Here is a 12,149-nt window from a genome sequence, read left to right on the forward strand (position 1 = left end):
TATTGTATACGGCACAATAAGTCAAACTGGTCTTCTTCATTTGTAGTCGAAACGCGTAAGCGACAGCGTGCTGCACATCGCTGACGCTGGTCACGCAGCGTTTATACAGTGAGCCCGTCTAGGCGGGCAGTCGAACTGTATTCCGACTTAATACGTCGGCACCCCGTTTTCACTGCAATCACAACATTTCAATCAGTCGCCGAGACAACCTGTAGTCTGCTTACCTTCTGTGTTTTTTCGACTGTAGCCTTCAGTGGAGTTGCCTCCGAAAACAGACCTCGCGAAATCCATGTTTCCGATGCACCTCGATCAGTCGGGCCGGCAGCGATGTGCTCAGAAATGGTCCCAGTCAATCCATCCTCGCACTGTAGGTTTTGCTGACGTGTCTGGATGCCACCGTGAATGCACTGCGCCTAAATTCCGCTCACGAAAGCGCGTTACTACGCGATCGAAGCAACCAAACGGCAGCCCGCTTCGCCACACATATGTCAGACATTTGCGGTACGCGGAGCGATCGGCTAACGGGTTTCGGAACACGAAGATGCGGGCAGGGTGCGGACAACGCCGCCCACGCTCGCGCCGTCCGCGTCAATCGTGACGTTACATCGACTCTCAACTGACGTCAACAAGCATGAGAGCGCGAGGCGCCATGTCTTTGATAGTTTACATATTTCTTCTCGGAAATAATTCTTGCGTGTTCTCTCCAAATGAACGGGGCGTGTTCTACGAACCACAGTAACATGTTTGCTAGGAACAGCGGACTACATGGTGGACTGTAAACGGTGCTATTCAACAGCGACACTTGTTTTCGGCGATGTTTCGCGAACCATCTGTCGCCTAGGCAACGGGGTTGTTTACAACTTGGAGATAGGCTGTACCACGAAGATTTTGCTGTCGTTTACGAACCCGAGGTTTCTTGATCCGATCGGTATCAGCTATGCCAAAAGAAGAAGGCCAGGCATCGACAAAGGTAAGGGCACGCCGTTTAGTTCCTTAGCAGCAGGGTTCGCGAGAGACCCGTTCACCCTTTGCACTCCACTCGCATTAGTTCACTTGCGCGAATGCGTGATAGCCACAGAAGTTTGAATAAATTTTCGGAATTTTGTTTAAAAATGATAATGACTTATGCGAAATACGATCTTAGGCACTGCTATCAGGGGTTTCATGCATGAAGCGTGCATGTAGTTTTTTTCTAATCTAATAATTTTTTTAATCGCCTTTGGCATATGCATATGTAGCAAAATTCAACTTTTTTAGCTGCAATACTCTGAGAGGCGGCCATCATTAGAATGAAAAGTAGAAATACATGCTCTACTATAATTACCAAAAGCTAGGTGATTAATTTTAAACTAATTACTTTACGGCAATATTGCAATTAACGAATTGTAGCTGTGAGTTCGCAAGTCACATCCACTTGGAATGAATTCTGAGAATTATGCCATTTTCGAGAAATATACGTCAAAGTGTGCGACGAAATGCACTGGTGTTCCATTTATTGTAGAGCTTCAACGTATAAAAAGGCATTTTGCTAAAAAAGTAAGTGGAACAACGATGCGTTTTTTCACCTCAAGTTCGAGGGCGCTTATATCAAAACTGGTGCTATATATTGTTTCAATATTCGTTCCAAGTGGATGGACCTTATTGTGAACTTACTAGCTTCAATTCGTAAATTGCAATACGTGCGCTCAAGCAAGGTCATTAGTGAAGTTTTGGTAATTGTTCAAGAATGCGTCATGATTTCTCATGCAGTGGTGTCGAGCTCTTATCCAGGTGAATGAGTAGATTTGTGTTGCACAGAGTACGTGTTCCCCCCCTTTTTTTTAACCGTACAGGTTTTTTTTTTTTATATATAAAACAGCTATAAGCACAGCGAACCTTTTGCTGAAGAGTTACTGGGTGAGGCAGGCATGCTTTGGCGTGAGCTTGAAAAAACTAGCAACAAAAATTCCTGAATTAACTTTCTTATATATTGTTTCCTTGGGAGCAGTTGTTTGACTGGCAGATTTGGAGGCACTCACGTCTTCATACACGTCCATTTTATTTGAAATCTTGAAAATTGCACCTAATTTGCGCTATTCATCATCGAATTTCGTAGCTCAATCGAGACAGTATCGATACCGAGTGCGACCTACTGCTACTTCTGACGGCATGAAGTACGAATGATGGCATGTAGTGGAAAATCCTGACGCGGCATACAGCCGCAGATGTTTGCCAGGCGTATCAGTAACTGCCACCGTTGGCTGAGACGTTCAGTTTCAAACTTTGTGTCGCGTTTTTTTTTCTTTTTTTTGGTGTCGTGACGCGTGGGGTTCTCGCCTGATACGATAGCGGGTCCGCATTTTGTCTGCCCTCCCAGCGCGCTTGTTTACGTTATTTTCTGGATTTACCGATTTAAATTTGATGATGAATGTCTCGAATTAGGTGCGATTTTCAAGATTTTAAAAAAATGAGGGTGCGTTAAAATGTGACTGCCTCCAAACTTGCCATTCAAGCAACTGATCACTAATCAAATATTTATTAATTAATGTTAATGAGTGCTCTGAAGCTAACGTTATTAGCGGAAAGTATGTCGGTCTCGCCTAGGAACACCGCTGCGCTGACGTCACGTTCACTGCACATAACTTTTTTATAAAAAAATCTGTACGGTCTAAAGAAAACAGCCTACGCGTATGTGCCACGGGCTATTAAAAAAAACTAGTGTACGAGAAGCGTGCTTACGTTTAGTTATCGCCAAATGCTTTTGTAAAACTTTGTTTAACTGCGCGAACAAACGAACCACAAAGACAGCGAGGGACAAGGACGGGCACAGACTTGCAACTAAAGTTTATTCCACAACGTACACATATAAGTACACACCTGACATACACCACTGCGCGTGCGCGAAAAAAGGCAAGGTAAAAGAAAAAGTAAAACCTTGTATTAGCGAAACGCGACCTACCTACGCTCGTCAATAAACTTCATCTCACTGTTATGTAAATAAACTGAGGTGTCACTGACACATTCTAGTCCCTTCTTTTTAATATGGTACGCCTCGAGTAGCTCTCTGGCTCGGCTATCTCGGCAGCGGCACAAAATCTTTACTTGCTTCATGATCGGCTTGCACGTGCATGCCAGGCAGTGGACAGGCAGGTGCCCATTCGCTTTATTCCTAATAGACAACTCATGCTCACGCAAGCGCACATTCACACACCTTCCTGTTTGACCTATGTAAACTTTGCCACATGATAGAGGTATCTGATATACTACTCCAACACTGCAATCCACGTGGGAAATGGAGTGCTTTGTTCCGCACCCTTGGAGGTTATTTTTACTTCTTCCTATGCGCGAGCATAGCCCAGCGAGCTTGCCGGGAGCCGAGAGCGCTATCTCAACTCCATACCGTTTCACAACCTTCTTTAAGTTGTGGGAAGTCTTGTGAACATAAGGCACAACTGTCCGTTTCTTATTTTTGCGCTCCCTTGCGTCTTCAGCAACATTGCCTGGCGTCTTTATCTTCTTAAGCACTGCCTCCACTACTGATGAAATGACTGACTGCGGGAAACCGGCTTCTTCCAGCCTTACAATCTGCTTGTCAAAGCTTTCCTGTATTTTGTGCGTGCAGGACTTTCTTATAGCTGATATGATGCACTGTGTGGCTATTGCCCGCTTTACCGTTTTCGAATGAGCCGAATCGTAGGGCACCAGTTTCTTTTGGGATCTTGGGTTATATTTCCAGCACACATGGTCGTCACAGAAGCTTATAGCGTTGTCTAAAAACTGAATATTATTATCCTTTGTTAGTTCATGGGTGAATGTTAGACCTTCGACATTTTTCAGCGCCTTTTAATGTGTTCCATTTTTAATGTGTTCCAGCAAAACGTTTTCTTTAGAATTTACTCCTGACAAGATAGAGTAGACGCGTTTTCTAATGATAAATTCATGTATCTCGTTCCTCATAACAGAAAAATAAAAATGTTTGAAATCCTGATGTTGTTGCGAAATCAGGCAGAGAGTAGCATAGAAGCTTAAGAAGACTTCTTTGTTTCTAACAAGCCCAACGTAGCGTGGAGGGTCTGACGTAGGGTGGTTTGATGAGGTAGGAAGAGGCGTCGGTTACACTTTGCCCTAGTACCTCGCCTGTAGGATAACGCTATCAAAAATGTTTATAGTGTGAAACAGTTAGATTCTTCATATGAAACCTTTCGTGTGTTTTATGCTATTTTCAGAAAACAAACAAACAAACAAACAAACAAACCGCCGCTTATTTAGGTTTTCTTGCTCCGAAAGAGCTATCCGCTTATTGGCCCGGATTCATCTGGTCACCCTGGTCAGTGCTTATGCTAGACTTTTGTCACATGATATTGATAGTGAAGATATATAATGGCTCGAACTTTAATAACCACACTTGCTGAAAAAGTGCGCCATAACAATAAGGGGTCTCCAACGTGAAGGCCGAACTGCTGGCACAATGAGTGCAATGTAGGCATGTGTGACGAACGGTAACTCAAGTTACGGACACCATGTAGGCGTCTCATATCAGATCTTTCTTGCGTTCACGCGAGCTACACATCCCTCGCTTCGGTTGGCGAAATAGGCGTATAAATGCTTGATTTCAAGCTTTTATGCGAAGCATACTAGCCGCACAGCCACGCTCTTCCTTGCTGCGCCGCGCGCGGCCGCGTAGCTACCATATGACGTCATAGCAGCTGCAAAAGCGGAGGCTCAACTCGTGCGCTCGCTTGCGGCCGCGTAGCTACATAGCCGGGTCTCAGCTCGTGCGCTCGCCTGCATGAGTTGTTTCTTCGTCTAGCCGAACCAAATATAGCCAAGCAACAGCAGTTCACCAGGCTAAACAGTGGTTCAACAACTAAAATAAAGGCTAGTATGCTTCGCATCCTGGGCTTAACCTTAGCTAAGCCACAGCCATTTTTTATATGCTATCAAAGATTCGAAAGTTGGTCTTCCTTCCTTTCTTTCTTTCTTTCTTTCTTTCTTTCTTTCTTTCTTTCTTTCTTTCTTTCTTTCTTTCTTTCTTTCTTTCTTTCTTTCTTTCTTTCTTTCTTTTTTTTCTTTCTCTCTCTCTCTCCCTCTCTCTCTCTCTTTCTTTCTTTCTTTTTCTTTCTCTCCCTCTTTCTTTCTTTCTTTCTTTCTTTCTTTCTTTCTTTCTTTCTTTCTGGCGGCCTTCGCAATCGGTAAGACGTTTATCCAGAGACTGACACCATCACCTTGCAACGTCTTGTTTCGTCGCCCCTGACGTTTGCGCTTCGTCGCATGGCACACTTGTCTTGCAGAAAAGTCTGCTTGTAGTTTTAGACTTTCTTTGCGCGATTGCTTACTTGCATTGGTTTCTCTCTTGCTTTTGAGCATGACACAAAGATACACACGGTGCAACACACAGCACTTGCGGTTCAAGTTGCACCAGTCGTCGAATTATTCGGCCAGGAAAACTACCCGCGGCAGGTGTCTAAAGTAGTTGCTAAATAGAACTTATCCCAACATAGGCACTATAGCTTACAAGAGGTAAATTAATTGCAACATCGGTACAGCAAATCAGTATCGCGAAAAAAAAAAGCGCGAGAGAGAGGAAGTATCGTGAAAGGAAAGTTTTCATCCACCCGACAGTCGTGCGAATCTACATAGAGACAGAGGAAGAAATAACTTTATTTTACGTACGATTCGTTGTGAGACATTGTAATAGACTAACTTTAGAGAGATTAATGCAACATTTCATCGTGCCGGAAATCCAGTGATGCTGAATAGTGAGCGCCATCTTGAATCCACTTGGTTGAAGTCAGCATGCCGGTCACTGCGAAGGCTAACTAACTGTCTAAGCAAGGGCTCCTGGATATGGGGTGCACGTCGGGTGTCTTGTACCATGGGCATCAGACAGCTGTTGCGGGTGGCACGTAGACCGGGTGTGCGCCATTGACACGTAAGCACCAACATTTGCATCTACGCAATCAGACACCGAACAAACACAGCTGAAATTTGCTAGCACCTTCATAGAACGAAGTATATGCAACAGACTCGCAAAGATTGTGTGACAGTATGCCTTAAAACGCAACTAAAGAGAGACACTGAATAATTTCTAACTAATGAAGTAATTAAAAATTACTTTAGATAATTTCGCGGGGATAGGTTGGTTATTAGAAGAGAAATGATGGGAAAAGTTCAGTTTTCTTTTTTTCGAATTTCGCGCCGGGGTGCCAGGGCTGTTACGTCAGTGTCACGACACGGATTTCAAAGTGTCTTTTTGTACTGTTAGACCTCGACATGACGAAGTAGGCAAGAATCGGCAATTCGCTCCGTTACATCGAAATTTCGCTGTATTGAAATTCGACCTTTTGTGCATATAAGTACAGTCGCCGGTCGAATTTTCTTACGCGGGAAGGGGCCGCAGAATTTTCCGAATTGTCGGGCAATCGAGAAAAAAAACAACCAATTTGAATGAGAAAACAATCCATTTTGATGAATTTGGGAGTCGGCGACGAATGATACGGTTTCATGCCACTTCGATTATATCTTCACGTAGGCGATACGTAGGCGGTACGAATTAAGCGGAGTGCACGCGTGCACTCCGCCCCCTGGGGCTGATAGCGTCGCCCGCACTGGGACGAAGGCGGGGAGCGAACGCTCCGTCCGCCTCTCACTCCACCGCATCACCGAAACTCGAGATTAGGCAACCTTCAATACTGAACACGCGGGAAGACAGCTTACATGATGCCATGTCCTTCTCGGCACGGCCACCCTTCGCACTTGATTTGAAAATTATAACCGCGCTAACACATGCGTCCACAAAGGAACAAGGACGAGACACAAGCGCTCTTCGCACACGTGGCAGATTACCTCTAAAGAAGGGTGCGCGGCTGCGTATGCGCTCAGCTGCGCTTACAGCCATGCGCGGCCACGACCGAGACGCGTGCTTTTCTAACCTAAAACCAGCGGCAAGGGTGTTTAGAAGGAGTGTGACGAGGTGCGAGGGGAAGGAGTAGTGAAGGAGCTGCTGAGGAGTGTGAGGATGCTAGAGTGGCGTCGGGGGCGTGGAGGAAAGCAGCTGCGCTCGACGCTGGATGGACGCGGCGTCTCAAGCGGCAGAAGGCGCGCACTCGGCAGGGATCGGCGATGCCGGCTTTCGAGTCACTCGCCATAACACGAGACACTTCCCGGATGTGTCGCCCGCTTGCACTTCCTTTGTCCTTCAGCAAGTTTATATAAAGTATCGTCGTCGCTGTGCAAGGCCACGCTATGCTAGGCCGAGTTTACGAATGAAGCATAATCGCAAAAGGATTTTGTAAGGCTGTCAAGGTCTGTTCAGACTTTTTTCTCGTAGTGCCCCTTCGATCTTCTGAACGAAAAAAAAAAAAGAAATGTTTATTAACATTTTATTCGTCCCGGAAGAGTGGAGAATAATTAAGATATAGTCCGAGTACGGTAGTGCAGACTCGTACACTTTACAGGAAAGAAGTAACCGATTACAATTACTGCAATCGAAAATGGAACTGATTACAGTCACCAATTACTGTCCCACGAAAGTAGCTGAATAATTACTAAAGCTTAATCGATTACTTTCACGTTACTTTAACTTTTAGTGATATTGCACGAGTACAATAAAATGAGCTGGCCTGGCTCTATCAGTGCGCCATTGCAGCGCTTCACGCATTGTTTAACTTCACTAATCGTTGTTTTCTTTCTTTCCCCGAATTTTCGTCGGCCCTTCCACGTGTCATCCGCTTGTGTAACAACCTTCCAGATATCCTGGTTGCTGAAGCCAAGAGAAAAAAAAAACAAAAAACTCCGTCACTACCTAAACAAGCGCCTTTCCTACATTAATTAACTTCTTGTCGGCGTTTTTGCTCTTCGTGCCCTTTTGCACTGAGCATTTCCAACTTTACGTAGGCTTGATTTTTCATTGTATAATCATTAACAAATTGTTCTTATGATTTGTATAAGTGTATGCTGTCTATACTATGTAGTATTTTGAAGCTCCACATACCCAATCATTGGGCCCGGAAGGCATTTGAAGTAAATAAATAAATAAATAAATAAATAAATAAATAAATAAATAAATAAATAAATAAATAAATCTTCCTTTCCTTTCTTGTGAGGACATCAGCAGCGAATGTGTAAACTCACTCTATGTGCGTGCTGGAAGGAATGACGGTACTGTAGCGCATGAACACCTTGCGCAAGAGTTCCTGTCTGCTCAGTGTCGCGATCGATGCTCGCGTCTGGGTCTTTCATGAAGCGTAGCGTTTCATTGTTGTCGGAGCTCGGAGAAGACGCTCATGCTAGGGAAAAGCTATAAAGAAAAAGATGTCCGTGGGTGACTTGCCGGCAACAACTGCGGATTGGCCATCGGTGTGGAGTCATAGCAACTCCGGTTCAATTCGTCGGCCAACATCTGTTGGAGCGTGTGCCTGCCCCCTCTACGCGCTCGGCCAATTGGACTTAAAACCGAGGATTTATAAGCGACAACCAACAGAAGTTCACGTTCCTCGAAAAAGGTGGCTAAATCTTCCGTGTAATTAAACATATAATTGTTCACCATTCGGCCCTCAAAATGCCGCTTGTGTTACAATCGCAAAATAAAAGTGTATGTGAGTCAGGTATCACGCAGACAGACAGGAAGGGGTGCGGTTAACGGTCAGAAAAAGCTTGTCTTGGGAGAGGAATCATAAACTGCGCTCAGAGGAGCAGCTCTTACGCATGCTCCCACAGATGCCGTTTAAAAGCGCCTCCAGGAGAGGTGTGCGAAATTCGGGTTTGCCCATCGAAACAGGCGCATCCTCGAGGCTGCCGCGTAGGAGAAACGCAAGTGTCCTGCTTTAGTTCCCGCCAAATTCAACTGCTAAAATGCGGCGTCTCCTGTCAAAGCTTGTCCCGCTAATAAAGTAACTGGCTACGTGTAACAGGACTACAGTGACCGTTACCGAGTAAAAAAAAGTAAACTTGAAATCAAAAACAAATACAAGAAATCTAACTGATTAAAGTAATTAATTACACGTAATTCGTTACGTACAAGTCTGCAGTACTGTTATCGACACTCTTATCAGTACTGTTATCTATCTTAACTCATCAAACTCTATCTTCGTCCAATCCTTGGTTGGAGGTCGATTATCAGAACAGGAAATGAATGTCAAAGTACCATTGATTGAGCTTCGAGACAGAACACCCGGCTCTTACGTCAGTGCGACGTCAGAGATCTCAAAGTATAGATATATTTTTTCTTATTTAAGCCATTGTGGTTCAATAAGACTTTTTCCAAACTTGCTAAGTTCAGTATTTGGCTCGTTTATATTACGATGTAAACCATCTTCACCGATTAAGACTTAACTATAGGCCCGAGGAGAGGCCGTCCAAATCCATGACGTCCCGATGGCTTGGTGCTGGCACTTGAAGGCGTCTTCGCGACCCGTCTTTCACGGTCGCGTACTTTTTTTTTTTGCTTTAGCATGTCTCGTTTCAATGCAAAAGTGACATTATTGGTATTGCAGAACCGCAATTTACAAATATGTGTCGACGTATGTTTTCTCGTAGATTCTTAGAATTCGAGGTGGCCCCTTGAAGGGCCACCTCGAATCAGCATTGCATAGGTTGTCACTTGCACCAGCACACAAAAGGCGCCCTCGCAGGGCCAGGCGGGCGGGGGCAAGCCGGGCCTGCTGGCGTCCATGCTGAACCCGTTCCGGAAGCAGGCCAAGCCGCAGACAGTGCCGGGACTGATGGCAGCGGCGTCCGAGGAAGGAGCCACGCACCGGCATGTGGACGACGAGGACGAGGACGACGACGAGGATGACGCCGAGGACGAAGATGAGGACGAACGCGTGATCGCCGTAGAAGGGTGCCGATTGGTCTTTTTTTTTAATTTGACACCGATCTGACTCTTAACGGTGTATGTATGTCAGTATGTCAGTATGTATGTCATGCCAATACGTCGCATTGTCTCTGAGCAGTCATTCTTTTTTTTTTGTTTCTTTTTTGGCCTTTGTTGGTGCCACAACTTTTAAGCGCACTCATAGAACTGCTTACATTGCGATGGAAAGCTTCATTCTCTGATCCCGCCGTTAGCCTTCTTAATTTTACTGTCTTTTCTAGTTCTTCCTTCGTTCCTTCCTTCGTTGCTTTAGCCAATTTTAATTTATTTATCTTGTCTGTTTCCGGTTAGATGTTGCCGTTTCGTTCTTAGTTTCGTATACGGTCTAAATGATCGCTCCGCGGCCTCCCCCCCCCCACACACACTTTTTGGCCTATGCCCTGCAGTAGGCATCACCATCGTCGCACAAGCCGCCCTTCGGCACTGGAAGCCGCCGGAAAACTTGCACATGTGGCAGCGGTCAACGACGTCATTTTGTGCGTGCGCGTATGTGCGGCGGAGAAACATTCCAGGAGCTACCACTACACCAGCGAAAGGGAGCGTTCGCAGAGGCCTCGAGGGATAATGGTCGACCGTTCGGGAGCCGTCCCGAAACGAGAAGAAAACTCAGTATCGACAAAGTTGCGGGTGATATTAGGCAACGTCGTTCCAATTCCGCGAGAGTCGGAAACTGTTTGTCGACGGCCTTGGCACAGTGGACTATGTCACAGCGTCTGCGACGCCCCGGGGGCTTTCGGCAACCGCCCGAGGGCTAAACTCCGAGCAAATGCACAACCATCTCTTCTACGAGGGGAACTACGAGAGTGGCCGTGAACGGCAGACGCGGGGATGATTTGAAAGAGACGAGACGTTTCTGGCTCGCTCTCTACATTTATTTGCCTAGTTACCCATTCTTGCAAATAAATGTAACACGTTTCCTGCTTCTTATTCCTGACATAACCATGTCGGTGATTCAATGCTCTCCTCGGAGATGAAAACAACGAACACCACTCGTGGGACAAACGTGATCATCATGTACAAATTTAGTGCTTCATAACGTTCGAAGAAATCATAATGTTTGATCAGCCAGTGTTTTTCTATAACTGTAGTTTGCACTTGTCTAACACTTTCGTCAAAACCCTGGCGTCTGTTTTCGTCGTTCGAACATAACCTCCTCCCTTATATTTTTTATTCTCACCACAATAACTTGCAAGTGCCTCATCCCGGCTTTACAGTTTCCAACTCTACTGTTGTTTTGTTCAATGCTCTGATCTTAGATTAGTCTTGTTTTGAGCGGTGTGCCCTGAAACTTTGCTGTTCTCCCATTCCGCAGTCTTGGGTAATGCCCGTTGTCCACTTTTGTTTGGCTACTTATGTTTTTCTTACCTGCTTGTATTTTTTGTTGTGCCATTTAACATGCTCTTATATTTCGTATCTGCACTTTCTCAACGTTTTTTTTTTTTTAAGTATTGTAAGTGGACCCATTGCGCAAATATACAGGACTCGAAGGCAAAAAAAAGACAAGTCGAGGACAGGAAGGCAGACATGGACGAATACTAATTTTGATTTGCTACTGTCATTGTCTTGTTCTCGCGGTTTAAGTCTAGCGGTTATAGAATGCCAACCATCGCTCTCAAAATTCTTGCTTAGTCCCTTTGTAGTCTTGTACTATGGTGCCGCTCGATGCAGCATTTACTATGTTAGATATATTAGCACTGTGAATTACTGAAAATAAACTTCGAACAATTCAATAGGCATGTGTTGGTGAAACCTGTACCGTACAGTCAAATTTAGTACTTCGTAACTGGTTATAAAGCTCGGTTTCCATATACTAAAGCGTCGGCCAATGATTTCTAATCAATATATAGCTCTACCTAATGCGTCACATCAAGCGATTTCTTTGATATGATGTTACTTATACATTCGTTTGAGTTACGTTAGTTTCGACGCTTTTAAGTGTTCACGCGTATTGATACCTATAACTCCACGCGACGCAGGGCCTACGACCCGACCGAGTTCGACTCCCTGGCGGTCTCGGCCGATGTCAAGGAGCTCTTCGGATTCATCACCAGGTAAGCGGTTGCGCGGAACTACAACCAACGCGATTAGCATCCTGCAAAGAACAGCTGAACGGCGGGATGTGGCCTAACGATGTGGCTGCGGTGGATACCGGGGGATAGCAAGGAGGAGTACGCTTCGAAAGAGAGACAGGACGGCTCGTGGGCAGCTAACTCATAAGGGTGACGTGGTACGGAAGCAGCTCAAGATAATGGGAGAAGATGGGCGAAGACGTTGTATTCAGTAGAAGAGGGTACAA

General features: G+C 45.3%; 2 protein-coding genes and 1 long non-coding RNA gene across 4 annotated transcripts in view; 1 reads left to right on the forward strand and 2 right to left on the reverse strand.

Annotated features, from left to right (window-relative positions):
• Positions 1–496, reverse strand: part of LOC126529276 (small G protein signaling modulator 3 homolog) — a 48,984-nt gene extending 48,488 nt beyond the window's left edge. For both annotated transcript variants that reach the window (XM_050176878.3, XM_050176877.3), the window contains exon 1: positions 225–496. In XM_050176878.3, the coding sequence (XP_050032835.1) occupies positions 225–291 (67 nt within the window). In that variant the 5' untranslated portion in view covers positions 292–496. The remainder of the gene's footprint in view (positions 1–224) is intronic.
• A 138-nt stretch (positions 497–634) lies between these two features.
• The window catches only part of IFT46 (intraflagellar transport 46), a 29,985-nt gene continuing 18,470 nt past the window's right edge, over positions 635–12,149 (forward strand). The window contains exons 1-3 of the mRNA XM_050176891.3: positions 635–970; positions 9,612–9,820; positions 11,830–11,904. Of these exons, the coding sequence (XP_050032848.1) occupies positions 938–970; positions 9,612–9,820; positions 11,830–11,904 (317 nt within the window). The 5' untranslated portion in view covers positions 635–937. The remainder of the gene's footprint in view (positions 971–9,611; positions 9,821–11,829; positions 11,905–12,149) is intronic.
• Positions 5,642–12,149, reverse strand: part of LOC140219848 (uncharacterized) — a 46,218-nt gene continuing 39,710 nt past the window's right edge. The window contains exon 3 of the long non-coding RNA XR_011896094.1: positions 5,642–5,931. This is a non-coding gene — a long non-coding RNA (uncharacterized lncRNA). The remainder of the gene's footprint in view (positions 5,932–12,149) is intronic.

This window comes from Dermacentor andersoni, chromosome 8 (genome assembly GCF_023375885.2).
Source record: "Dermacentor andersoni chromosome 8, qqDerAnde1_hic_scaffold, whole genome shotgun sequence".
NCBI lineage: Eukaryota > Metazoa > Arthropoda > Arachnida > Ixodida > Ixodidae > Dermacentor > Dermacentor andersoni.